At 46.2% G+C, this 26507-nt stretch overlaps 1 protein-coding gene across 1 annotated transcript in view; it reads right to left on the minus strand.

Moving 5' to 3' along the window:
- Window positions 1–1388: 1388 nt before the first annotated feature.
- LOC126176502 (facilitated trehalose transporter Tret1-like) overlaps window positions 1389–26507 on the minus strand; it is a 50770-nt gene continuing 25651 nt past the window's right edge. The window contains exons 4-5 of the mRNA XM_049923657.1: window positions 15356–15568; window positions 1389–1868 (exon numbers count right to left, since the gene is read on the minus strand). Coding sequence (XP_049779614.1) covers window positions 1389–1868; window positions 15356–15568 — 693 coding nt within the window. The remainder of the gene's footprint in view (window positions 1869–15355; window positions 15569–26507) is intronic.

The following is a 26507-nucleotide window of genomic DNA, read 5'->3' on the forward strand; positions in this document are numbered from 1 at the left end:
CATAAAAACAAATATTTTTCCCTATGTCGTTTTTTCCTATGAGGAGTATTTAAACTGGTAGAGGAAGATTTCTCTGGTCGCAAATTAATTAAACCAACAAACACTTTTCCATTTTTTTATGACCAAGAGACAACACATTAACACAACCCAATTTCAGTTACATTAGATTTTCAAAAATGCCATCATTGACACGTAAACAAAGGTTACACCGTCCGATCATGTTCTGTCTTACACGTTCAGAAGCCCCAGGAGTATCTTCAATTGTTCCTGCTGCTGCTACTATCCGGGCAACCAGATCCTCTTCTGATGCAACAGGAGTTGTGTCAACAGGGTTGGCATCTAGCCCCACACAAAAAAAGTCTAGAGGGGACATATCTGGGGATCGAGCAGACCATGGTACAGGACCACCTCTGCCAATCCACGTTTCTGGGAACCGTCGGTCCAGGAATCGACGCACACGACAACCGAAATGTGCCGGTACCCCGTCATGTTGGAACAACATGCGTTATCCTGTAGGGAGCGGGACGTCTTCCAGCAATTCTGGCAATGCTCTGGCGAGAAAATTGTAATAGTGCCTGCCATTTAATGGTCTAGGTAGCAGATACGGTTCAATTAAACAGTCACCAACAACACCGACCTACACATTAACGAAGAACCGCACTGACTGAAGGATCCCGCTGCACATGCTGCAAGACAGCTTCCTCAAGTTGCAGCGTTCTTACCGTGCGACTGCGTCCCTGTCCAGGTAATCTGCTAAATGACCCGGTCTCACGCAGACGTTGGTACACAGCAGCAAAGGTCGTATGATGCGGGATACGGCGATTAGGATATTGTTGTTGATAAACTCGCTGTGCAGCTCGTCCGTTGTGGTGCGCTACGTAGTACGCACCAACCATATCAGTGTACTCACTCCAGGTGTATCGCTCCATTAGTAAACACAGACAATGCACTACTACACTGGTGGACAACAGTTGCCTACAACTGAAGAGCGTAATACGCCCTCTAACAACTGAAGATAGTAATACGGTGTCTAACAACTGACGAGCGTAATACTGCCTCCACCGGTTTAAATAAACCTCATAGGAAAAAATGACACTAGGGAGAAATATTTGTTTTGATGTCCCCTACATCCTCCCAGAATTTGTCGGTTTAAATACTTTTCACCCTGTAGACGAACAATAAAATGTGTTTTAAAATAATTCATTGTCAATATGCCAGTTTTGCGATAAAAAGGAGTGGGACCTGAGACAAAAGCAAATGAAGTACGGAAGCGGCGACTGGTCAGAGTTTGTCGTAGGGAAGATTTAAAAATTAAACTTATTATTCGCTGATGTTGTGAACTGGCTCTCGCATCCGATTACCGGGACAGGTATGCATCACGAAAGAGTTCATGACTTCCCCGAAAGTTCCTTCTGTATCTGCGCAAGTGGCTTGTTTCTGGTCTCGATGACGAAGAAGAAGATCCAGGTGGCAGCCACAAAACAGATGCCCGCGTACACCCAGAAGGTGATGGCAGTGCCGAAAGCGTCCACCAGGTTGGTGAACGTCTTGGAGACGATGAAGCAGAGGATCCAGTTGGCGCCACCGCAGATGGAGCTGGCGATGCCCTTGATCTCGCCGGGGAAGAGCTCGCCGATCATGGCCCAGGGCAATGGGCCGGTGCCCAGGGAGAAGGTGAGCAGGTAGGCGCACATGGCGAGCAATGGCAGCCAGCCGACGCCGGACACGGCCGCCGCGTTGTGCTGCTTGAGGTGGAAGTAGACGCCCAGCACCACCATGCACGCGCCCATGCCCGACAGCGACAGCACCAGCCACACGCGGCGGCCCGCGCGCTCCACCAGCAGGGTCGACAGCAGCGTCGACGCCACCTGAAACGTAAACATTCTGACACACCGCTCCCTGGTAGACCACTAACCAACAAGAGCGATACATGCACTACTGGACATTAAAACTGCAACATCATTGAGCCGTGGCAAAAACTGTTGTTTTGAAGAGCGCGCCACAGCGCGTTGTGTGAAGCAGTCGCCCTCCGTTTCTGGCGGTGGCACCGCTGTGGCAATCGCAGCTTTGGTGTCTCCCTCTGGTGGGAAAGGGGAAAGTTTGCCTGTTCACATGAATTTAAGGGGCCCTATGAGTTCGCCGGTCTCAACTCTGATCCTCACTCCCCCTCCTTTCCTCTGTCCTTTTCCTGGGCTCCCTCTCCCCCACATCCATCCTCTTTTTTCCCCACCTCCCCTCTCTCTGCCCCCTTCTCTCCCCCGAGTCCTTTTGCATTTCCCTCCTCTGCCTCTTCTCATTCCCTCTCGCGTCTGCCCTGCCCCTCTCCCCCCTTATGAGTCCTCTCCTTCCTTGGTTCCCCCCCACTTTTCGTTTTTTCCTCTCCTCCCTCCTTGTTTCTCCCTCTCCTCCAGGTCCCCCCCCACCCCCATCTGCCTTTGGCTCGGGAGTGTCATCTTTGTGCCGCCATTTTCGTGCAGTGTTTTACAGTGAGTGTTCCGTGTTGTGTCTTTTGGGAAGTGTTGCGAACGGCCATCATACTGTCGCTGGGTGTGATTTTTTATCTCTTGCGAACAGAAACCAGACTGTCGCCATGTTTTTTAATTGTGTGTCTACTATGTTACTTGTCTGATTCCTGTGTCTTTTATTAACATTGCCAACCCCTTTTGCTTTCTGTTTTAACTTTCCGCATTTTTCCGCCATTTTACACTTTAAGGCACCGTTTTATCGCCTGTTTCTTTTCTTCTTCCGTTTTTAAAAAAGTCTGTAGGCTGTAGAGCAGCGTACTAAGCTGCTGCCAGCCCGCCCCCTTCGGGTGGAATTGAAAATCAATAAAGAAAAAAAAAAGAAAACTCGCCAGTCGGTCAGTCTGGGTCAGTCTCTCGTCCCCAGCTTGCTAGTCTGTCTCTCGTCTGCATCTGTTAGGCAGTTAGTGTCTGTCTGTCGTTCGGAGTGCTAGTATGTCTGTCGTTCGGATCAACCTTTTCCACTCCGCCAGTAAGAGAACTCAGCGAGTGGTCGCCCGGTCGGTGCTTGGTTCCTGCATCTGAGTCTGCGCGTTAGGCCACCAGTCTGCTCGAGTTTGCTCGGGCAATGGTCATTGGTGGTTGGGTCGATCGGTTCGTAGGTCGCGCACTGAGACACAAGATGACTTGTCCGTCTTGAGCGTCGGCGCATGTGAGGTCGCCACGTCAGTCCACTGGGCCGCGCCGTATAGTGAGGGGTAGTGGCTTCGCGGTCGACACGAGAGCAACAGGAGTCAACCCACGACATCAGTCTGGCTGGGGCGAGCTGCGACGCCGTGAGACGGGAGATCGGTGCGCCTTCCTGCGTCCGTTGAAGCGGCTGGCAGCGGACGGTTCGAGAGAGCGATTTTGGGGTGCTGTCCAAGGTATTCTCGAGAAATCGCAGTTTATTAGAAGTTAAGTGATTGGTGGTATGTTCTTTGATTTACTCTTGTTGAATTCTACTTGTTTTCTTGGTGAGGTCACCATCCGTACGTTAGTAACTGCCTCTGTCATGTTTGTCGGATTTGGTGTGTTAACGAATTTATTGCTTGGAGTGTAACGGCCTAATACCTGAAATATGTTTTGATCTTTGGAAACTTCGATATTATTGCCCATGATCTTGAGAGGCGGTATCTGTGTACTGTAGAGCATCTTAACTATTGTTTGGCCAACATTGTAGAATTTTATATAAGATTGCATTTCATGGGATTTTATTTAAATGATCATTTTAGTATATAACGTTGGCACCCTTTCACAGTAAGACTTTTCTTAGAAGTTAAAATCAAGTTGTACCTTCGGTGGCAAGGTTAATTTTTTTATTGTTAGTGTTTTGTACCATTTCCATCCCTCCTACGGGGGGGGGGGGCATAGTTTGTGTGCTTGTGTGAATTGTTAAATCTCTTAGTTTAAAGTTATCTAGTGTGTTGCAGATTTGCACCAGTGTAGTCTTTCAGAGGCTGTTGTGAACGGTTGTAACTACGGCCGTGTCAAAAGGGAGCAGCGAGGTTCTCTGCCCGAAAGCTCATACAGTCAAAACTTGTTTCTTTCTGCCTCTGAATAAAATGTAACTGTGATATTTAGAGGATGCTTTCTGATTATAATTTTAAAGCTGTTTCTTTTAAAAAAATTCTTTTAGGCACTATTAAAGTGAATAAAATTCCCATTTGCTAAAAGGAATTTGATTATGATTTCATCAGTTACTCACTGGCAACAACTTCCATGCTTACATAGTGTGATTAAATGTTATAATGTTCTTGATGAATCACTAGTAAATAAAATAAGTTCTTAAGAATATTCTTTGAAAATAAATCGCGGTTCAATCATTTAGGCGCATGTAGAAAATGTCAGACATCTCCGAGACTTTCATCAGAAATACAATGTCTACTTACTGGCAGCCAAAAGAAACGCGTTAAATTATATATAGACTAGGCTCAAGTCAAGCAGACAGAGTATTTGTGTGAGCCATCTTACAATGAATCTACTTAATATTTTCGATCTGTTAGAGACTGGGGCTCACAATTTTATGAGAATCTCGAGCTAACGTATCAACATCCCCAGGACACAGCATTTAGTCTAGTCAGGTGATGGCCACAGCACACCCCTCCTGGATCAGTGTTCTGCCTAACAAAACCACAGCCAAAATTGATAATGTGCCCAGTGTCCAGAAAATCAATCATAGTGGTGCATGTACGCCTGTACATCTACATCTACATGGATACTCTGCATATCACATTTAAGTGCCTGGCAGAGGGTTCATCGAACCACCTTCACAATTGTCCATTATTCCAGTCTCGTATAGCTCGCGGGAAGAATGAAAACCTATATCTTTCCGTACGAGCTCCGATTTCCCTTATTTTATCTTGGTGATCGTTCCTCCCTATGTAAGTCGGTGTCAACAAAATATTTTCGCATTCGGAGGAGAAAGTTGGTGATGGAATTTCGTGAGAAGATTCCGTCGCAACGAAAAACGCCTTTCTATTAATGATGTCCATCCCAAATCCCGTATCATTTCTGTGACACTCTCTCCCATATTTTGCGATAATACAAATGTGCTGCCTTTCTTTCAACGTTTTCGATGTACTCAGTCACTCCTATCTGGTAAGGATCCCACACCGCGCAACAGTATTCTAAAAGTGGACGGACAAGCGTAGTGTAGGCAGTCTCCTTAGTAGGTCTGTTACATTTTCTAAGTGTCCTGCCAATAAAACGCAGTCTTTGGTTAGCCTTCCCCATAACATTGTCTGTGTGTTCCTCCCAATTTAAATTGTTCGTAATTGTAATACCTAGGTATTTAGTTGAATTTCCAGCGTTTAGATTAGACTGATTTATCGTGTAACCGAAGTTTAATGGGTTCCTTTTAGCACTCATGTGGCTAACCTCACACTCTTCGTCATTTAAGGTCGACTGCCACTTTTCGCACCATTCCGATATTTCTTCTAAATCGTTTTGCAGTTTGTTTTGATCTTCTGGTGACTTAATTTGTCGATGAACAACAGCGTCATCTGCAAACAACCCAAGGCGGCTGCTCAGATTGTCTCCGAATTCGTTTATATAGATAAGGAACAGAAAAGGGCCTATAACACTACCTTGGGGAACGCCAGAAATCACTTCTGTTTTGCTCGATGACTTTCCGTCAATTACAACAAACTGTGGCCTCTCTGACAGGAAATCACAGACTCCGTCCACAAACCCTGGTAGCGCCACCGGTATCGACCGACCGCCGCACCATCTTCTCCCCATGGCTCGTCAGATGCTGTATGGAGAAGCCCAGGATCAGCACACTGCTCTCCCGGCCATTGCCAGTTTCCGTTAGCTGGAGCCACTACTATTCAGTCAGGTAGCTGCTTAGTTGGGAACACGGGACTGAGTTCACCACATTCCAGTCCACCCACCAAGGAAATATCCCTGGCAGTATAGGAAATCGAACCAATGTCCTCTTCATGACAACCAGTCGTAGTGATCACTCAGCTACTGAGGTACACATTTGTATGCAACTGGCCATTAAAATTGCGACTCCGTCAGTGCTGCATGCAACAAATGTGAAACTACCAGGAAGTATAACACATGCTTGGGCATGCAAGTGATCAGTTTTTCAATGCAACCGTACAAAGCAGGCACTATCTACATTTTGTATTTTACGCAGTGGGTTTCTCATTCAGAAAACACATTTGAATGTTGTTTATTTGTGCGAAATTCGTGCTGTGCCTTGTGTAAGAAAGAGAAACGTCTAGCAGAATGTGTCAGAATTTCACAGCGGCAGAATCGTAGCCTATCGAGACGGCAACTTACAGTTCCGTAATACTGCTGCTCGCTATGATCGTGAGCCGACGACTGTCATGGCACTATGTAATCAGTGGTTTCAGAAGGTCCTATGTGTAACGCCGAACACGCTCTTAATGGCCGCAAGCGACTAGCTCTCGAGAGGACAGACATACACTCCTGGAAATTGAAATAAGAACACCGTGAATTCATGATCCCAGGAAGGGGAAACTTTATTGACACATTCCTGGGGTCAGATACATCACATGATCACACTGACAGAACCACAGGCACATAGACACAGGCAACAGAGCATGCACAATGTCGGCACTAGTACAGTGTATATCCACCTTTCGCAGCAATGCAGGCTGCTATTCTCCCATGGAGACGATCGTAGAGATGCTGGATGTAGTCCTGTGGAACGGCTTGCCATGCCATTTCCACCTGGCGCCTCAGTTGGACCAGCGTTCGTGCTGGACGTGCAGACCGCGTGAGACGACGCTTCATCCAGTCCCAAACATGCTCAATGGGGGACAGATCCGGAGATCTTGCTGGCCAGGGTAGTTGACTTACACCTTCTAGAGCACGTTGGGTGGCACGGGATACATGCGGACGTGCATTGTCCAGTTGAAACAGCAAGTTCCCTTGCCGGTCTAGGAATGGTAGAACGATGGGTTCGATGACGGTTTGGATGTACCGTGCACTATTCAGTGTCCCCTCGACGATCACCAGTGGTGTACGGCCAGTGTAGGAAATCGCTCCCCACACCATGATGCCGGGTGTTGGCCCTGTGTGCCTCGGTCGTATGCAGTCCTGATTGTGGCGCTCACCTGCACGGCGCCAAACACGCATACGACCATCATTGGCACCAAGGCAGAAGCGACTCTCATCGCTGAAGACGACACGTCTCCATTCGTCCCTCCATTCACGCCTGTCGCGACACCACTGGAGGCGGGCTGCACGATGTTGGGGCGTGAGCGGAAGACGGCCTAACGGTGTGCGGGACCGTAGCCCAGCTTCATGGAGACGGTTGCGAATGGTCCTCGCCGATACCCCAGGAGCAACAGTGTCCCTAATTTGCTGGGAAGTGGCGGTGCGGTCCCCTACGGCACTGCGTAGGATCCTCCGGTCTTGGCGTGCATCCGTGCGTCGCTGCGGTCCGGTCCCAGGTCGACGGGCACGTGCACCTTCCGCCGACCACTGGCGACAACATCGATGTACTGTGGAGACCTCACGCCCCACGTGTTGAGCAATTCGGCGGTACGTCCACCCGGCCTCCCGCATGCCCACTATACGCCCTCGCTCAAAGTCCGTCAACTGCACATACGGTTCACGTCCACGCTGTCGCGGCATGCTACCAGTGTTAAAGACTGCGATGGAGCTCCGTATCCCACGGCAAACTGGCTGACACTGACGGCGGCGGTGCACAAATGCTGCGCAGCTAGCGCCATTCGACGGCCAACACCGCGGTTCCTGGTGTGTCCGCTGTGCCGTGCGTGTGATCATTGCTTGTACAGCCCTCTCGCAGTGTCCGGAGCAAGTATGGTGGGTCTGACACACCGGTGTCAATGTGTTGTTTTTTCCATTTCCAGGAGTGTATTATGCGTTTGGCCACGCATAATCGTACATCCATATCATTTACGAGCAAGGAACAGGACAGTTCGACGTTTGAAGCACTTCGTACTGTCAGTACGGTAACCACTGATGCTGTTTCTCAGCAGAGAAAGTGCGCTGATAGTGACGCGTCGGCGACAATAGTGGACATAGAAGCGGCGTCACATAGTCTTATCTGATGGTTACAGTTTCGCATACAGCATTATGATAGACGTATCAATCTGTGCAGGCTCTGATCAGAACGAACGCTACCAAACTGCATGCACCATCCGTGCCTGGTGTGACGGTTTGAGTATAATTATACAGGGTGATCCATTGATAGTGACCGAGCCAAATATCTCACGGAATAAGCATCAAACAAAAAATCTACAAAGGACGAAACTCGTCTAGCTTGAAGGGGGAAACCAAATGGCGCTGTGGTTAGCCCGCTAGATGGCGCTGCCATAGGACAATCGGATATCAACTGCGTTTTTTTTAAATAGAAACCCCCATTTTTATTACATATTCGTGTAGTACATAAAGAAATATGAATATTTTAGTTGGACCAATTTTCTCGCTTTGTAATAGATGGCGCTGTAACTGCCACAAACGTATAAGTACGTGGTATCACGTAACATTCCGCCAGTGCGGACGGTATTTGCTTCGTGATACATTACCAGTGTTAAAATGGACAGTTTACCAATTGCGGAAAAGGTCGATATCGTGTTGATATATGGCTATTGTGGTCAAAATGCCCAACGGACTTGTACTATGTATGCTGCTCGGTATCCTGGACAACATCATCCAAGTGTCCGGACCGTTCGCCGGATAGTTACGTTATTTAAGGAAACAGGAAGAGTTCAGCCACATGTGAAACGTCAACCACGACCTGCAACAAATGATGATACCCAAGTAGGTGTTTTAGCTGCTGTCGCGCTAATCCGCACATCAGTAGCAGATAAACTGCGCGATAATCGGAAATCTCAAAAACGTCGGTGTTGAGAATGCTACATCAACATCGATTGCACCCGTACCATATTTCTATGCACCAGGAATTGCATTGCGACGACTTTGAACGTCGTGTACAGTTCTGGTACTGGGCACAAAAAAATTACGGGACGATGGAAGAGTTTTTGCACGCGTTCTATTTAGCGACGAAGCGTCATTTACCAACAGCGGTAACATACACCAGGCATAATATGTACTATTGGACAACGGAAAATCCACGATGGCTGCGAGAAGTGGAACATCAGCGACCTTGGCGGGTTAATGAATGGTGCGGCATTAAGGGATGAAGGAAAATTGGCCCCCATTTTAAGGATTTCAATCTAAATGGTGCAATGTATGCTGATTTCCTACGTAATGTTCTACCGATGTTACTACGAGATGTTTCACTGCACGACAGAATGTCGATGTACTTCCAACACGATGAATGTCCGGCACATAGCTCGCGTGCGGTTGAAGCGGTATTGAAAAGCATATTTCGTGACAGGTGGACTGGTCGTCGAAGCACCATATCATGGCTCGCACGTTCACCGGATCTGACGTCCCCGGATTACTTTCTGTGGGAAAAGTTGAAGGATATTTGCTATCGTGATTCATCGACAACGCCTGACAACATGCATCAGCGCATTGTCAATGCCTGTGCGAACATTACGGAAGTCGAACTACTCGCTGTGGAGAGGAATGTCATTACATGTATTGCCAAAAGCTTTGGGGTTGACGGACATCATTTTCAGCATTTATTGCATTAATGTGGTATTTACAGGTAATCATGCTGTAACAGCATGCGTTCTCAGAAATGATAAGTTCACAAAGGTACATGTATCACATTGGAAGAACCGAAATAAAATGTTTAAACGTACCTGCGTTGTGTATTGTAATTTAAAAATCCTACCTGTTACCAACTGTTCGTTTAAAATTGTGAGCCATATGTTTGTGACTATTAGAGCGCCATCTATCACAAAACGAAAAAAGTGGTCCAACTAAAATATGGTTCAAATGGCTCTGAGCACTAGGCGACTTAACTTCTGAAGTCATCAGTCCCCTAGAACTTAGAACTACTTAAACCTAACTAACCTAAGGACATCACACACATCCAGGCCCGAGGCAGGATTCGACCCTGCGACCGTAGCGGTCGCGCGGTTCCAGACTGTAGCGCCTAGAACCGCTTGGCCACTCCGGCCGGCTCCAACTAAGACGTTCATATTTCTTTACGTAATACACGAATATGTAATAAAAATGGGGGTTCCTATTTTAAAAAAACGCAATTGATATCCGTTTGACCTATGACAGCGCCATCTAGCGGGCCAATCATAGCGCCATCTGGTTTCGCCCTTCAAGCTAGACAAGTTTCGTTCTTTGTAGTTTTTTTTTTATTTTGACGCTTATTTCGTGAGATATTTGGTCCGGTCACGATCATTGGACCACCCTGTATATAAAATACAGTCAGTCTGATTAGCTTAATTGGGCAACTGGACAGCAGCCATCATTATATTTGTGAGATGTTAAGACCGACTACTGCCCTCTGTATTCGAGGTCTGCGTGATGTTTTCAACAGGACAAAGCGAGAGCACCAAACGCCCATACTGTGCCGATCTTCTTTGACACGAAGGGTGTTTCACTGTCATCCTGGCCAACACATTCTTCAGATCTCTGATCCACTGGAAACATACGATCATGGCTCACCGAGGAAATTGTACGCCTGTATTTGCATGCCGCGTTATTGATATGTATGAACCATAGCACAGAGCTGAAACAGCACGGAATGACTTACCCGTAACAGTCATCCAAACCCTGTTCCAATAGATACCTATCCGGGTTAGAGTCATTGTTGCTGCAACAGGCAGAAACTCTGTATACTAGATTTTGCGTCGAGTATATTATGAAATCGCCCGCAAATTTAATCATGTATTTCTCCTACTATACTAGATGTGCACATGGAGTAAAATTTCGTTGTTTTCAATCTTTCCTGGTGCTGAAATCTCAACTGCCAGCATTGCAGACCTATTTTGTAGATACACAATGTGTTTCAAAAAGATTCATTCCATCTCACAAGAGTACATGTAGAATGATGGAAACCAGGGGTAGATTTTAAGTTGCGCACTGGAACTAAACTTTTATATTGCTTCCTATCATAAACTGCCAGCTCGTGTGATTGCCGGTAGGAGTCTCTCTGGTGCAGCTGGTCCGCTTAATTATTACCCAAGGCGCGTCGAGTCAAGATGGCGACAACATGGCAACAAAAGGAGTTTTTGTTCTCCCTTTCAACGATTACAATTCAGTTATACGTTTACGGTGGTACTGCGTTCAAGAGTACAACACTACTCCCTCTACAGCTCAAAGCATTCTACGATGGTACCATTAGTTTTAAGATACTGGTTGATTATGTAAAGATTAGTCGGCAGCATCATATACCTCACTGTTACTGCTCCTTTACTCGGCTTGACAATAATGCTTCTATACCATCAGTTGGTAAAACTCTGTCATTTGGTCCACAAATTTCTGAACTTTGACCAAAAATGATCGATGTCGGTGTATGTCAATGCTCCTTGATTTAATCATACGAGTTCAACCTTTCAGTCCTGTACAAATTCCCTTACTTAATAGAGCTATTCTTCTTGTATCAACAGTAACACGAGCACATCATAAACTTTGGAATCTAATCATACACAAGCATTGCAAGGTCTATTTTTCATAATCTAGAAAAAGTATATTTCGTCAACGTGATTCAAATAAAACACAGAGCAAGAACAGTTAATAGCCATGATCGGATCCTGTGGAATAGGAACTAAATCTGCAATGTACTGTACCATTTATTCCATAAAAGCGTAATTCGTTTAATAAAATGTTATATTTCTACAATAGAATGTCCCTGACAAGTGGAAGTATATCCCAACTGATGATATTTTTCAAGTTTGTTGACATTGTCAGCCAGGATATACGCGATCTGTTGTAAATTTTTTATTTATGTTAGGGATTGAAAATTCATGAAGTCAAGATGGCAACGGTTTCGGCTAACAGTCAAGGCATCTTCAGATCATGAAACATTATTGATTAGTGTTGGTAAAAAATGATACAAACACCGATTATGTCAGCTACTAAACTGTAACGGCATAACGTCTTTCTTTTATGACCATCGTTCATTTACAATGGCCAAGAAAGATGAAAAACTATTTTAAATTGTCAGTTACAGCTATTGTCATTTTAAGAGAGGTTTGACGATGTGTGAAGCTGTAATCGCACCAATGCTACCAAGATCGGTTTATGACCTGAAGTTGGCTAGATTGTTAGCCGAAACTAGTAAATAGTCCTAACAAAGTACATTTCATGTACGATCTTGACTTCATGTTTTTTCAGTCCCTAATATAAATAAAAAAATAATATTTTGTCATTTGAAAATTTGATTATTTGCTCAGTGAAACTAGAGCGACCCTTTTGAACCACTGACAACAGCTGAGACCTAAAGAGACATGCTTCAAATGTCGTATTTTACTTATGTATGAGGTGGGACTCACACGAAGTGGATCAAGAACTTACCACGAAATCCACGTACTGGTAGATAGAAATCCTCGACAGCTGGAAGCCACGCATCTGTTTCTCTTCAATATCAGTGTGTGGGTCGCATACGTGCATTGAACACTTTACCAGGTAGAGTAATATGTGCTGATTTTCAACGTTTTCTGTGCGGCGTGCTACCCGCACTGTTGGAGACTGTATTGCAGAAAGACAACGGATACAGATTGTGCACCATGATTAATCACCCAATTCCCTAACTAAGCTGCAATGTGGTGCGAAAGTGATAGTAAAAAAAAGCACTCTAACTCGCAAAAGTGAATCCACTCAATATATAAATTTCTCGAATTGCAAATAATGAATTACTATTATTCTCGTGTCAGAAACATAGATAAAACACAGTTTATACTATTGTTGACAGTTCAACAAAGTTTATACAATCTTTGGGTAAAATTAGGCCACTTACAGTGGATTTTCAATTGCTTGGTGAAGGTCATTTTCTGTGCAGCGGCTGGACACAGTCAACACTGAAGAACATGTTGAACAGTCTGTTTTTCCCCGCAGTCACATTGGGTTTTGTTTTCTTCAATGTATCCACATTTTGTTATGTTAACGCGTGATCGGCCCACTCCCGACCTAAGCACACCCAAGGACTTCCAGACTGACCATTTATGGTCATGACTAGGGGATCAAGATTCTGAATATCTTTTCCAACCAGGAGGATGGGCTGTCTCATCCCTAAGTACTGGCAGCCTGGCTTCTTCTTCAGTGGTTGTTAGTTTCTCCGATGTACTGAGGAAACTTTTCCCTGACCTCAGTCGTTGTGGTTAGGGTTGTTGCCCATAAATGGGATGCATTTTTTCTTGCTCCATTTTCGTTCTTTCCCTGCTTGCTGTTATTTCTCTTCCAACAGGAGGTGGTGCAATTCCTGCAAGGTGGTAGAGCCATTCGACTGGAGCTGACTTCAAGCAGCCTGTTATACACTACTGGCCAGTAAAATTGCTATACCACGAAGATAACGTGCTACAGACGCGAAATGTAGCCGACAGGAAGAAGATGCTATCATTGACGCCGGTGGCAACACCTACAACGTGCTGACATGACGAAAGTTTCCAACCGATTTCTCATACACAAACAGCAGGTGACCGGCATTGCCTGGTGAAACGTTGTTGTGATGCTTCGGGTAAGGAGGAGAAATGCGTACCATCACGTTTCCGACTTTTATAAAGGTCGGATTGTAGCCTATCGCGATTGCGGTTTATCGTATCGCGACATTGCTGCTCGCGTTGGTCGAGATCCAATGACTGTTAGCAGAATATGGAATCGGTGGGTTCAGGAGGGTAATACGGAACGCCATGCTGGACCCCAACTGCCTCGTATCACTAGCAGTCGAGATGACAGGCATCTTATCCGCACGGCTGTAACGGATCGTGCAGCCACGTCTCGACCCCTGAGGCAACAGATGGGGACGTTTGCAGCACAACAACTATCTGCACGAACAGTTCGACGACGTTTGCAGCAGCATGGAGTATCAGCTCGGAGACCATGGCTGCGGTTACCCTTGACGCTGTATCACAGACAGGAGCGCCTGCGATGGTGTACTCAACGACAAACCTGGGTGCACGAATGGCAAAACGTCATTTTTTCCGAATGAATCCAGATCCTGTTTACAGCATCATGATGGTCGCACCCGTGTTTGGCGACATCACTGTGAACGCACATTGAAAGCGTGTATTCGTCATCGCCATACTGGCGTATCACCCGGCGTGATGGCATGGGGTGCCATTGGCTACACGTCTCGGTCACCTCTTGTTCGCATTGACCGCACTTTGAACAGTGGACGTTACATTTCAGATGTGTTATGAGCCGTGGATCTACCCTTCATTCGATCCCTGCGAAACCCTACATTTCAGCAGGATAATGCCGACCGCATGTTGCAGGTCCTGTACGGGTTTTTCTGGATACAGAAAATGTTCGACTGCTGCACTGCACATGCTCCAGATCTCTCACCAACTGAAAACGCCTGTTCAATGGTGGCCGAGCAACTGGCTCGTCACAATATTCCAGTCGCTACTCTTGATTAACTGTGGTGTCGTGTTGAAGCTGCATGTGCAGCTGTGCCTGTACACGCCAGCCAAGCTCTGTTTGACTCAATCCCCAGGCGTATCAAGACCGTTATTACGGCCAGAGGTGGTTGTTCTGGTTACTGATTTCTCAGGATCTATGCACCCAAATTGCGTGAAAATATAATCACATGTCAGTTCTAGTGTAATATATTTGTCCAATGAATTCCCGTTTATCATCTGCATTTCTTCTTGGTTTAGCAATTTTAATCGCCAGTAGTGCAATCCTGCACGTGTAGTTTAGGGCAATGTCAACCTGTTTGGCATGTTCTGACTCATACCAAACAGGAAGGCATACTCTGCAGCGGAGTAGCACAATGCCATTGCTGAAATGTATCGAAAGGTTACTATCCAATGGTCCACCCACTTCCCTGAGCGTGTCTGACGTCAAGCGGACAGCCCGGATTAGATTCGCGGCCGGGTCGGAAATTTTCTCCGCCCAGGGACTGGCTGTTGTGTTACCCTCATCATCATTTCATCATCATCGACACTCAAGTCGCCCGATGTGGGGTCAACTAAAAAGACTTGCAACTCGGCGGCCGAGTTTCATCAGGTGGTGACCCCCGGCCATCCATGCCACACGACCATTTCATTTCACTATGCTGTGGGTCAAAACCTAACCAGTCGTTTGAAGAGATTATCGAGCGAGGCTTAATTAGACTGATTACATCATACAAAGAGACATTTAAGCAGCCATTCCAGTCTAGATTGGAACTAAAAGAAACCCTAAAGTGTGGAGCCATTATATGTACGTTCTGTCATGCACAGGAAAGTCATTTGCAGAGTATTTATATGTTGTACGTAGATTCAGGTGCAGATAGTGCCCAAGTCAAATGGAGGACGAGGCGCGGGAGCGTTCACCTGGACGACGCCGACAACAATGGCGCAGTCGCTGGGGTCCATGGAGGTGCCGGCGGCCACAAAGATGGGCACAGAGAAGAAGATGATGATGTTGACGCCGGACAGCTGCTGCGCCAGCTGCAGACCCACGCCGATGGCCAGGCCTCGCACCGCCGCGCGAGACGTGAACATGTCCCTCAGAGAGCCAGTGCGCTCCTTAGTCTCCGTCACAGACTGTAGCAAAAAAACAAAAATAAAACAAAAAAGTCAGAGTGGCTCATACTAACACTATTAGCACACTTGAAAAGTAACACTGTGTGGCGCTTTTCCCACCTGCTGAGAACCCATACTCCCGTACTGGCAATAGTTTAATACTTAATCATGCTGAAATGTACAGTTAGACCCCTGAAGCAATCCCCAACGTTATTTCAGCTTCGCCTCAAACAGTTCATCACGAACTGCAGCCACTATGTCCTGCAAATCTTTTTTATGTTATTTCCATGAAATTCCTTATCATTACACATTAAGGATGGAGTTAAACTCGACCGACTAAACTTCTAATGTTGATCACACTCATCTTCTGAGGGTTTTGCTATAAAGAACCCGTTGTCCACGGTGCCTTGGTACAGATTAATAACGTAATTAGAGTTTTTTCGATTTCCACCCGCCGGCCGCGGTGGTCTCGCGGTTCTAGGCGCTCAGTCCGGAACTGCGCGACTGCTACGGTCGCAGGTTCGAATCCTGCCTCGGGCATGGATGTGCATGATGTCCTTAGGCTAGTTCGGTCTAAGTAGTTCTAAGTTCTAGGGGACTGATGACCACAGATGTTAAGTCCCATAGTGCTCAGAGCCATTTGAACCATTTGATTGCTACCCAATTTACCATTGTTTCTGTGAAACTGCCTTCACAACACGAAACCTAGAACAGTGGTAATCGACCTTTTCCCTACCATCTGCTAGTGGATGTTCCAGATTTCGTAGTGGACGGTGAGCAGTTGGGAGTCAAAGTTATTTTCATTACATTCTCATGAAATTTTGACGTAAACAGTTTGGTAAGTAACTATTGTTATATGCTTCAATTCTCTGGAACTGATTTATGAATTTTACAACGTGAAGTCACTTCCCTACTTAGTAAATTACCATTACTGTAGAAATCGTGGTCGGTTAGAAAAATTTTTTACTATCATAGATACAAAAGTGCGAGGTAGGTAGAAAAGTTTGACTACCCATGACCTGGAGTAAAGCAACAAACTTCAGGTGAAGTACGTACAGAATCTGTTCTGTCAGTGCACGGTACATTGCCTAACTAACGCATACCTCTTCCCGTGCAGGTACTGTTGTGAATGTTGAGCGTCGTGATCACTGTTAACGTACAACCAACTTCTCATCCTGCCTTTCTCCCGTATCGGCTCAGGGTCGGCATGATTCTTTACGGGTTTGGTGTGGTTAATTTAAAGGGTGGTAAGATGCCCTTCCTGTTTCCACCCCCTTGCACCGCGGACGCAATATTTGTACTCCAGCAGCCTACGTGTAGTGACATTCGTGAAGACGTAAGCGAAAGTTTTCCTAACTGCTTGCGAATCACGTAACTGTATCTGAACTTGAGTACGAGACTGATATTCAACTAATGAGCTGTGGGAAACCGCCTAAATACCACATCGAAAGTGTCTGGCACACCGACCCTCGTCGTCAGGGCGGATTAGATCCGGTACAGGCGCATCTTCCCGTCCCCGTAGCGCCGCTTTAACACGCACGGCTATGTGGGCGGGCTGTTAACATAAAATGGTTCAAATGGCGCTGAGCACTATGGGACTCAACTGCTGTGGTCATAAGTCCCCTAGAACTTAGAACTACTTAAACCTAACTAACCTAAGGACAGCACACAACACCCAGCCATCACGAGGCAGAGAAAATCCCTGACCCCGCCGGGAATCGAACCCGGGAACCCGGGCGTGGGAAGCGAGAACGCTACCGCACAACCACGAGATGCGGGCTGTTAACATACAATACATATAACACTACAGGAAAAACAAGCCCCGTACAGAATCGAGCAATACTGAACGCAAATGTGAATGCCGGCCGGAGTGGTCGTGCGGTTCTAGGCGCTACAGTCTGGAGCCGAGCGACCGCTACGGTCGCAAGTTCGAATCCTGCCTCGGGCATGGACGTGTGTGATGCCCTTAGGTTAGTTAGGCTTAATTAGTTCTACGTTCTAGGCGACTGATGACCTCAGAAGTTAAGTCGCATAGTGCTCAGAGCCATTTGAACCATTTTTTCTGAGTGTGAATGGTAAACTATACATTACTATTGTCAACACCAAAATCCATTAGTGAATGTAAGAAGTTTCCTTCCAAAGAAGACACATAGTTGATACCAGCAACATCCGCACTGTCGTGTAGATATTTTCAGTGCACTTCAAATATCCAGACAAATAGAGATAATAAATCTAACGAAATGCAAATATTCTGTTACAAGCCATCAGAGACCACCGTTCCCTTGTAGCAAAACGTTCATAAAATGTCCCTGAACAACCTTCATAATCTGTGAACTTTGATTCTATTCAATTACCTCTATAACATTTATCTGGTAAGGGACCCACATCAAATGTTCAAATGTGTGTGAATTCCTAAGGGACCAAACTGCTGAGGTCATCGGTACCTAGATTTACACACTATTTAAACTAACCGATGCTAACAACTGTTGTGGGTTGACAGGAGAGCCAACACCGTGATACTAGAGGAAGCCGAAAGGCACGCGTTTTAGCTCACGAAGGCTGGCGTGAGGTCTGGAACAGGACAAGGAAATTAGAATTTAGAAAAACGGACGTAGCTGGTGGAATACTTAACTTTAATCCATTAATGATGAGCGTCGCTCTTGACTGTACATGATTCAGTATCAATAGTAACTGGTAATGGCGCCTTGCTAGGTCGTAGCAAATGACGTAGCTGAAGGCTATGCTAACTATCGTCTCGACAAATGAGAGCGTATTTTGTCAGTGAACCATCGCTAGCAAAGTCGGTTGTACAACTGGGGCGAGTGCTAGGAAGTCTCTCTAGACCTGCCCTGTGGCGGCGCTCGGTCTGCAATCACTGATAGTGGCGACACGCGGGTCCGACGTACACTAACGGACCGCGGCCGATTTAAAGGCTACCACCTAGCAAGTGTAGTGTCTGGCGGTGACACCACAACAACAACACACACACCCATGTCCGAGGGAGGACTCGAACCTCCATCAGAAGGGGCCGCGCAAATCCGTGACATGACGACTCAAACCGCGCCGCCACAACGCGCGGCCGACCCATATCGAGGGGTAATACTCAGTCATGGGGCAAACGAGTATTTTACAAGCTACCTCCTTCGTAGATGGAGTAGTCATTCTGTTAGAGTCCTGTTTCATTCTGTAGTTAGAAGTCGCACTGTTGGAAAACTGTAGCGAAAAGGAGGAAGATCTACAAATGACTGATGCTTGGTGAACCGGCAGTTCAGCCTAAACGTAAACGAAAGTAAAAAATAGCGCATAAATGGATGTAAATAACTGTGTTTTTATTACACAAGTCTCTATCTACACTCCTGGAAATTGAAATAAGAACACCGTGAATTCATTGTCCCAGGAAGGGGAAACTTTATTGACACATTCCTGGGGTCAGATACATCACATGATCACACTGACAGAACCACAGGCACATAGACACAGGCAACAGAGCATGCACAATGTCGGCACTAGTACAGTGTATATCCACCTTTCGTAGCAATGCAGGCTGCTATTCTCCCATGGAGACGATCGTAGAGATGCTGGATGTAGTCCTGTGGAACGGCTTGCCATGCCATTTCCACCTGGCGCCTCAGTTGGACCAGCGTTCGTGCTGGACGTGCAGACCGCGTGAGACGATGCTTCATCCAGTCCCAAACATGCTCAATGGGGGACAGATCCGGAGATCTTGCTGGCCAGGGTAGTTGACTTACACCTTCTAGAGCACGTTGGGTGGCACGGGATACATGCGGACGTGCATTGTCCTGTTGGAACAGCAAGTTCCCTTGCCGGTCTAGGAATGGTAGAACGATGGGTTCGATGACGGTTTGGATGTACCGTGCAATATTCAGTGTCGCCTCGACGATCACCAGTGGTGTACGGCCAGTGTAGGAGATCGCTCCCCACACCATGATGCCGGGTATTGGCCCTGTGTGCCTCGGTCGTATGCAGTCCTGATTGTGGCGCTCACCTGCACGGCGCCAAACACGCATACGACCATCATTGGCACCAAGGCAGAAGCGACTCTCATCGCTGAAGACGACACGTCTCCATTCGTCCCTCCATTCACGCCTGTCGCGACACCACTGGAGGCGGGCTGCACGATGTTGGGGCGTGAGCGGAAGACGGCCTAACGGTGTGCGGGACCGTAGCCCAGCTTCATGGAGACGGTTGCGAATGGTCCTCGCCGATACCCCAGGAGCAACAGTGTCCCTAATTTGCTGGGAAGTGGCGGTGCGGTCCCCTACGGCACTGCGTAGGATCCTACGGTCTTGGCGTGCATCCGTGCGTCGCTGCGGTCCGGTCCCAGGTCGACGGGCACGTGCACCTTCCACCGACCACTGGCGACAACATCGATGTACTGTGGAGACCCACGTGTTGAGCAATTCGGCGGTACGTCCACCCGGCCTCCGGCATGCCCACTATACGCCCTCGCCTAATGTCCGTCAACTGCACATACGGTTCACGTCCACGCTGTCGCGGCATGCTACCAGTGTTAAAGACTTCGATGGAGCTCCGTATGCCACGGCAAACTGGCTGACACTGACGGCGGCGGTGCACAAATGCTGCGCAGCTAGCGCCATTCGACTGCCAACACCGCGGTTCCTGGTGTGTCCGCTGTGCCGTACGTGTGATCATTGCTTGTACAGCCCTCTCGCAGTGTCCGGAGCAAGTATGGTGGGTCTGACACACCGGTGTCAATGTGTTCTTTTTTCCATTTCCAGGAGTGTATTTCCGTGAGCGTATGTTGGTATTTAAAGTGGAACGATCAGATAAAACATTAGGAGAGGAAGATGCCAGGCACTGAGACATTGGAACAGTCTTCAGGAAGACTTCCTCAAATTTTATTTTCTTGGTGTCCACAGCCTCAATGAGTTTTGAGTGTGATAAAATGCACCAGTAATGTATGAGAGTGTGAAACGAAGCATGAAGTTTAAAATACACTATGTGATCAAAAGTATCCGGACACCTGGCTGAAAATGATTTAGAAGTTCGTGGTGCCATCCATCTGTAATGCTGGAATTCATGTTGGCCCACCCTTAGCCATGATGACAACTTCTACTCTCGCAGGCTTACGTTCAGTCAGGTGCTGGAAGGTTTTTTTGGGAATGGCAGCCCATTCTTCACGGAGTGCTGCACTGAGGAGGGGTATCGATGTCGGTCGCTGAGACCTGGCACGAAGCCGGCGTTCCAAGTCATCCCAAAAGTGTTCTATAGGATTCAGGTCAAGACTCTGTACAGGCCAGTCCGTTACAGGGATGTTATTGTCGTGTAACCACTCGGCCACAGGCCGTGCATTATAAACAGGTGCTCGATCGTGTTGAAAGATGCAGTCGCCATCCCCGAATTGCACTTCAACAGATGGTAGCAAGAAGGTGCTTAAAACATCAATGTAGACCCGTGCTGTGTTAGTGCCACGCAAAACAACAAGGGGTGCAAGCCCCCTCCATGAAAAACACGACCACACCATAACATCATCGCCTTCGAATTTTACTGTGGGCACTACACCCGCTGGCAGATGACGTTCACCGCGTATTCGCCATATCCACACCCTGCTATCGGATCGCCACATTGTGTACCGTGATTCGTCACTCCACACAACGTTTTTCCGCTGTTCAATCATCCAATGTTTACGCTCCTTAAACCAAGTGAGGCGTCGTTTGGCATTTACCGGCGTGATGTGTGGCTTATGAGGAGTCCCTCGATCAAGAAATCCAAGTTTTCTCACCTCCCGCCTAACTGTCATAGTACTTGCAGTGGATCCTGAAGCAGTTTGGAATTCCTGTGTGATGGTCTGGATAGATGTCTGCCTATTACACATTACGACCCTCTTCAACTTCGACAGTCTGTGCCAGTCAATAGACGAGGTCAGCGACTACGCTTTTTGTGCTGTACGTGTCCCTTCATGTTTCAACTTCACTATCGCATCGGAAACAGTGGACCTATGCATGTTTAGGTATGTGGAAATCTCGCTCACAGGCGTACGACACATGTAGCACCCAATCACCTGACCTCTTTCGAAGTCCGTGAGTTCCGCGGAGCGCCCCATTCTGCTCTCTTCCGATGTCTAATGACTACTGAGGTCGCTGATATGGAGTACCAGGTAGCAGGTGGCAGCACAATGCAGCTAACATGAAAAATGTATGTTTTTGGGGGTGTCCGGGTACGTTTGATCAATGGTGTATGTGCTTGAAAATTACCCGCGGTTGAAACTAGCCAACTGAACAGATAATAAACAGAAAAAAGCCTACTTGGTCCATGTTTTCATTCTATGAATCCTCAGGAGGTATATTCCACCTGCCGGCCCATGTGGCCGAGCGGTTCTAGGCGCTTCAGTCTGGAACCACGCGACCGCTACGGTCGCAGGTTCGAATCCTGCCTTGGGCATGGATGTGTGTGATGTCCTTAGGTTAGTTAGATTTAAGTAGTTCTAAGCGTTCTAGGGGACTGATGACCTCAGATGCCATAGTGCGCAGAGCCATTTGAACCAACCAAGCAGACAGCATACGAAACGTTCACTTGTCCCGTACTTGAGTATTACATTTTGGTATGGAGCCCTCTTCAGATAATGCTATTAGAGGTAATAGAAAATATTCAAAGAAGAGCAGCGGATTTCATTTACCACATGGAATTACGTTTTATTGGAGACATATTGAATCTCAGTTTTATCTTCTACAGCGATAGAAGCTGGAGTAATGAATTAAAATTTGTGCTAAGGCTGGAACTTGAACCCAGTTCTGTTGCTTATTAGTCAATTGTATTATACACTACACCATCCTGCCATTTTAGCCGGCCGCTGTGGCCTTGCAGTTCTAGGCGCTTCAGTCCAGAACTGCGCTGCTGCTGCGGTCGCAGGTTCGAATCCTGCCTCGGGCATGGATGTGTGTGATGTCCTTAGGTTAGTTAGTTTTACGTAGTTCTAAGTCTAGGGAACTTATGACCTCAGGTATTAAGTCCCATAGTTCTTAGAGCCATTTGAACCATTTTAGAGCCACTTTAGCTAACATTACTGCAACATGGACTACTCTGTTCCAAGACCTGCATAACACAAACTTAATTTCACACCCTAACCCATCTTGATTTTCCCCTTTTTGAACAGTCAGCATCACTGAGGTTCTCCGATATCGAAATAGCACCCCATATTTGTATGTAATGAGGAAATCCTACCTGTACCTCAAGTGTATGTTATTTATTGATGTCATGGAATTAATTTTCATGGAGACATATTGAGCCTCAACTTTATCTTCGATAAGGACAGAAGCTGAAGTAGTTAATTAAAATTTGTGCCGAGAGCGGGACATGAACCTTGGTTTCCTGCGTACTATGCAGCTGTGTTATCCACTATATGACCCTGGCAGTGTGGTTCAGAGAGTTGTATAGACTACCCTAGGTTTGAGCTATGGAGGGCACTGGATTAGGGTAGTCCATGCACATGTGTTTCGCCACAAAGCAGCGTGATGTAGTGGACAACACATTTGCTTAATAAGCAAGCGAGTTGGGTTCAATCCCAGCTTTGGTACAAATTTTAGTTAACTACTTCTGCTTCTGTCCTTTAGTATTTCGTTTAGTTCGTTTAGAAAACAGCACAGACACGTTCGTCCAACTACAGTGACAGAAGCTACAAAAGAGTACAGAATATCACGGAGATTTTCACGTACGTACTTAGAAGACTTACGTTACGTAAATCCCGCGAAAATATCACGAAGGTAACATCAGAGAAGAGCAAGCTCTCACGGAGGCTCGCTAATAGCCGTTCTGCCCGTGCATCATTCACGACTGAAATAGGGAAGGTGTGAAGTGACAAGGTACCCGAAGCACCGTCTGCCACAAACAGTAAGCTGACTTTCTCGTTACAGGTGTAACTTTAGATAGTACCGCACATCTCGTCAACAGTTCGTGGTCTTCCTGTTAACTTTGCTGTCTCTTGGCTCCGGCGCTCCGTGTTCGATTCCAGCGATGTTGGGGATTTTGTCGGCTGAGCACTGCTTGTATGTGTCGTTCTCATTTTCCCATCGTCATCATCGTCATCGACGTGCAAGTCGTCCATGAGACATCAAGTACAAAGACCTGCAACAGGCGGCCGAACGTATCGCACATGGTCTCCGGACCAATAATGCCATACGCACACTGCATACCTCAGTCAATAAAATGCTTCTGGATTTGAGGCCGCATAGTCAGCTGTAATACGGATTTTACAGTTGACAATGCGGCCTCATACCCAGAATAATTTTATTGCCTGTGACAACGGCCGCGGAAACCAATGTTTACATGCTGCATACCTCATTGGCCCGACGGTACTTCAGGTTTTATAGTTTCAGTATAATATGTCTCTAAAGTTTTCTCTAAAACATATGTTCCATTTAGAAAATTGCTCTCTCTGTTTCCAAGGTCTGGTACAGTTAGAGGCAGACCTATGGGAGGGGGGTCTGGGGAAAGGGGGGGGGGGGGGAGGTGGGGGTTGCATTCACAGTTCGTTGTTGCTCTCTCCATCCCCACCCCACTACATTTATCTTGCTGTAACCCAAGTTTTAAACAGATACATCAACGATTTTGATGCAATAGTAGTAAAATGTATAAAATCTTCATATGTTAATAATAATTTGTTTATTTCGTTGCTTAGTACATCGTTTGAATACAACTATCAAGAAACTGTAGCTGAAAAGCAATGAAAAGCAATCGTCTAAAAATTTTAAAAGTACCTGTGTCGTGTAATTGATGAAGGAACTGGCTCTGAGCACTATGGGACTTAACATCTATGGTCATCAGTCCCCTAGAACTTAGAACTACTTAAACCTAAATAACCTAATGACAGCACACAACACCCAGTCATCAGGAGGCAGAGAAAAGATGAAGGAACTATGATTACAACAGTGTTGCACAATTTTCATAATTTCATAACATATGCGATATAAGATCGATGTATGCACTCATCATTATCAGTATTTAAGTTAGCACAGCGCTTGTGGACACAGGTTTTCAGGCTATTGCTATACAAATGGCACAGTGCTGTTTCTTTCAGTCGTTTACACCTACTTTCGGGGATGTCCGTCTTTCTCTTATTTTTTATTAGTAGTGGAAGGTTTTACCATTACATTTATCGTTACTCTGTTTCCTGTGGTTTGCTAGATGTATTGGTGGACTTACGAAACATGTTGGATTTCTTATTGCTGGTAGGTAGGATCAGGCCGCCTTTACCTGGCCAGAACGTTTGTACAGGCCACAAGCACATCCTCGTGGGCAATCCGTCATGCAAGCAACTGAAATGTGTCTTGTGTTAAACAAACTTTGTTATTATCTAAAATTTCTTGGCATTTTCGGGGGTTTTAGTCTTCTTTCCGCTAGATTTTCTGAAGGTTAGCTGAAAAAATTTGACCGGCCGGTGTGGCCGAGCGGTTCTAAGCGCTTCAGTCTGGAACCGCGCGACCGCTACAGTCGCAGGTTCGAATCCTGCCTCAGGCATGGATCTGTATGATGTCCTTAGGTTAGATAGGTTTAAGTAGTTCTAAGTTCTAGGGGACTGATAACCTCAGATGTTAAGTCCCATAGTGCTTGGAGCCATTTGAACCATTTGAAAAAATTTGAAATTAAAACGTATCAAAACATAAGCCCTTTTAGTAAAATGCTCTTTGACGGGAGCTGAGGTCACGACTCCTGTCAGTCCCATTTGGAACCACGCCTGGCTACATTAGGCTTGAAACCTCCCCTTACAAAAATTTATGAAGTACTGTGCTGGTAAACCCCTTACATTATTTGATTTTCAAACAGCTGAGAAAAACTGAACGTACTCAGACTTTTCTCTCTTTACTTATTTTGGTCATCACTAAACTGACCCACGATATTTTTTTAGCGCAACACATGGGGGCTATGTAAGTAGGCCGTTTAGGTTTTTATGTTGGTAGCGTCACGTGGCGCTCTGTATGAAAATCACTGGCTGTGCTGTGTGCAGTCTGTGGCTGGTTGGCATTGTTGGAATATTCGCTATTGTAGTGTTGGGCAGTTGGATGTGAACAGCGCGTAGCGTTGTGCAGTTGGAGGTGAGCCGTCAGCAGTGGTGGATGTGGGGAGAGAGAGGGCAGAGTTTTGAGAACGGACGATCTGGACGTGTGTCTGTCAGAAAAAAGGAAATTTGTAAGACTGGAAGTCATGAACACTTTTGAACACTATTAAGGTAAATACATGCCGACCACGGTGGCCACGCGGTTTAGGCGCTGTAGTCCGGAACCGCGCGACTGCTACGGTCACAGGTTCGAATCCTGCCTCGGGCATGGATGTGTGTGATGTCCTTAGGTTAATTAGGTTTAAGTAGTTCTAAGTTCTAGGGGACTGATGACCTCAGATGTTAAGTCCCATACTGCTCAGAGCCATTTGAACCATTTGGTAAATACATTGTTTGTTCTCTATCAAAATCTTTCATTTGGTAACTATGCCTAACAGTAGTTAGTGCCTTCAGTACTTAGAATCCTTTATTTAGCTGGCAGTATTGGCGCTCGCTGTATTGCAGTAGTTCGAGTAACGAAGATTTTTGTGAGGTAAGTGATTCATGAAAGGTATAGGTTATTGTTAGTCAGGGCCATTCTTTTGTAGGGACTATTGGTAGTCATATTGCGTTGCCGTAAAAAAATATTCAGTTTAGTGATGATCAGAATAAGTAAAGAGAGAAATTTCTGAGTACTTTCAGTTTTGCTCAGCTGTTTAAAAATCAAATAACGTAAGGAGTTTACCAGCACAGTAATTCATAAATTTTTCTAAGGGGAGGTTTCGGGCTGTACAGGGGATCAACAAAAATACTGAGGCACCAAACACACATTGCTATGCCTAAAGCGGTGTTGAAAACCATTGGCGTTCAAAATAGCTTCCAATCGTCTCGAAAAGGATAAACACAAGTTCTGTACGGTTTCAAAGTGAATCTTATGTAATTATTACT

Source organism: Schistocerca cancellata, chromosome 3 (assembly GCF_023864275.1).
Source record: "Schistocerca cancellata isolate TAMUIC-IGC-003103 chromosome 3, iqSchCanc2.1, whole genome shotgun sequence".
Lineage (NCBI taxonomy): Eukaryota > Metazoa > Arthropoda > Insecta > Orthoptera > Acrididae > Schistocerca > Schistocerca cancellata.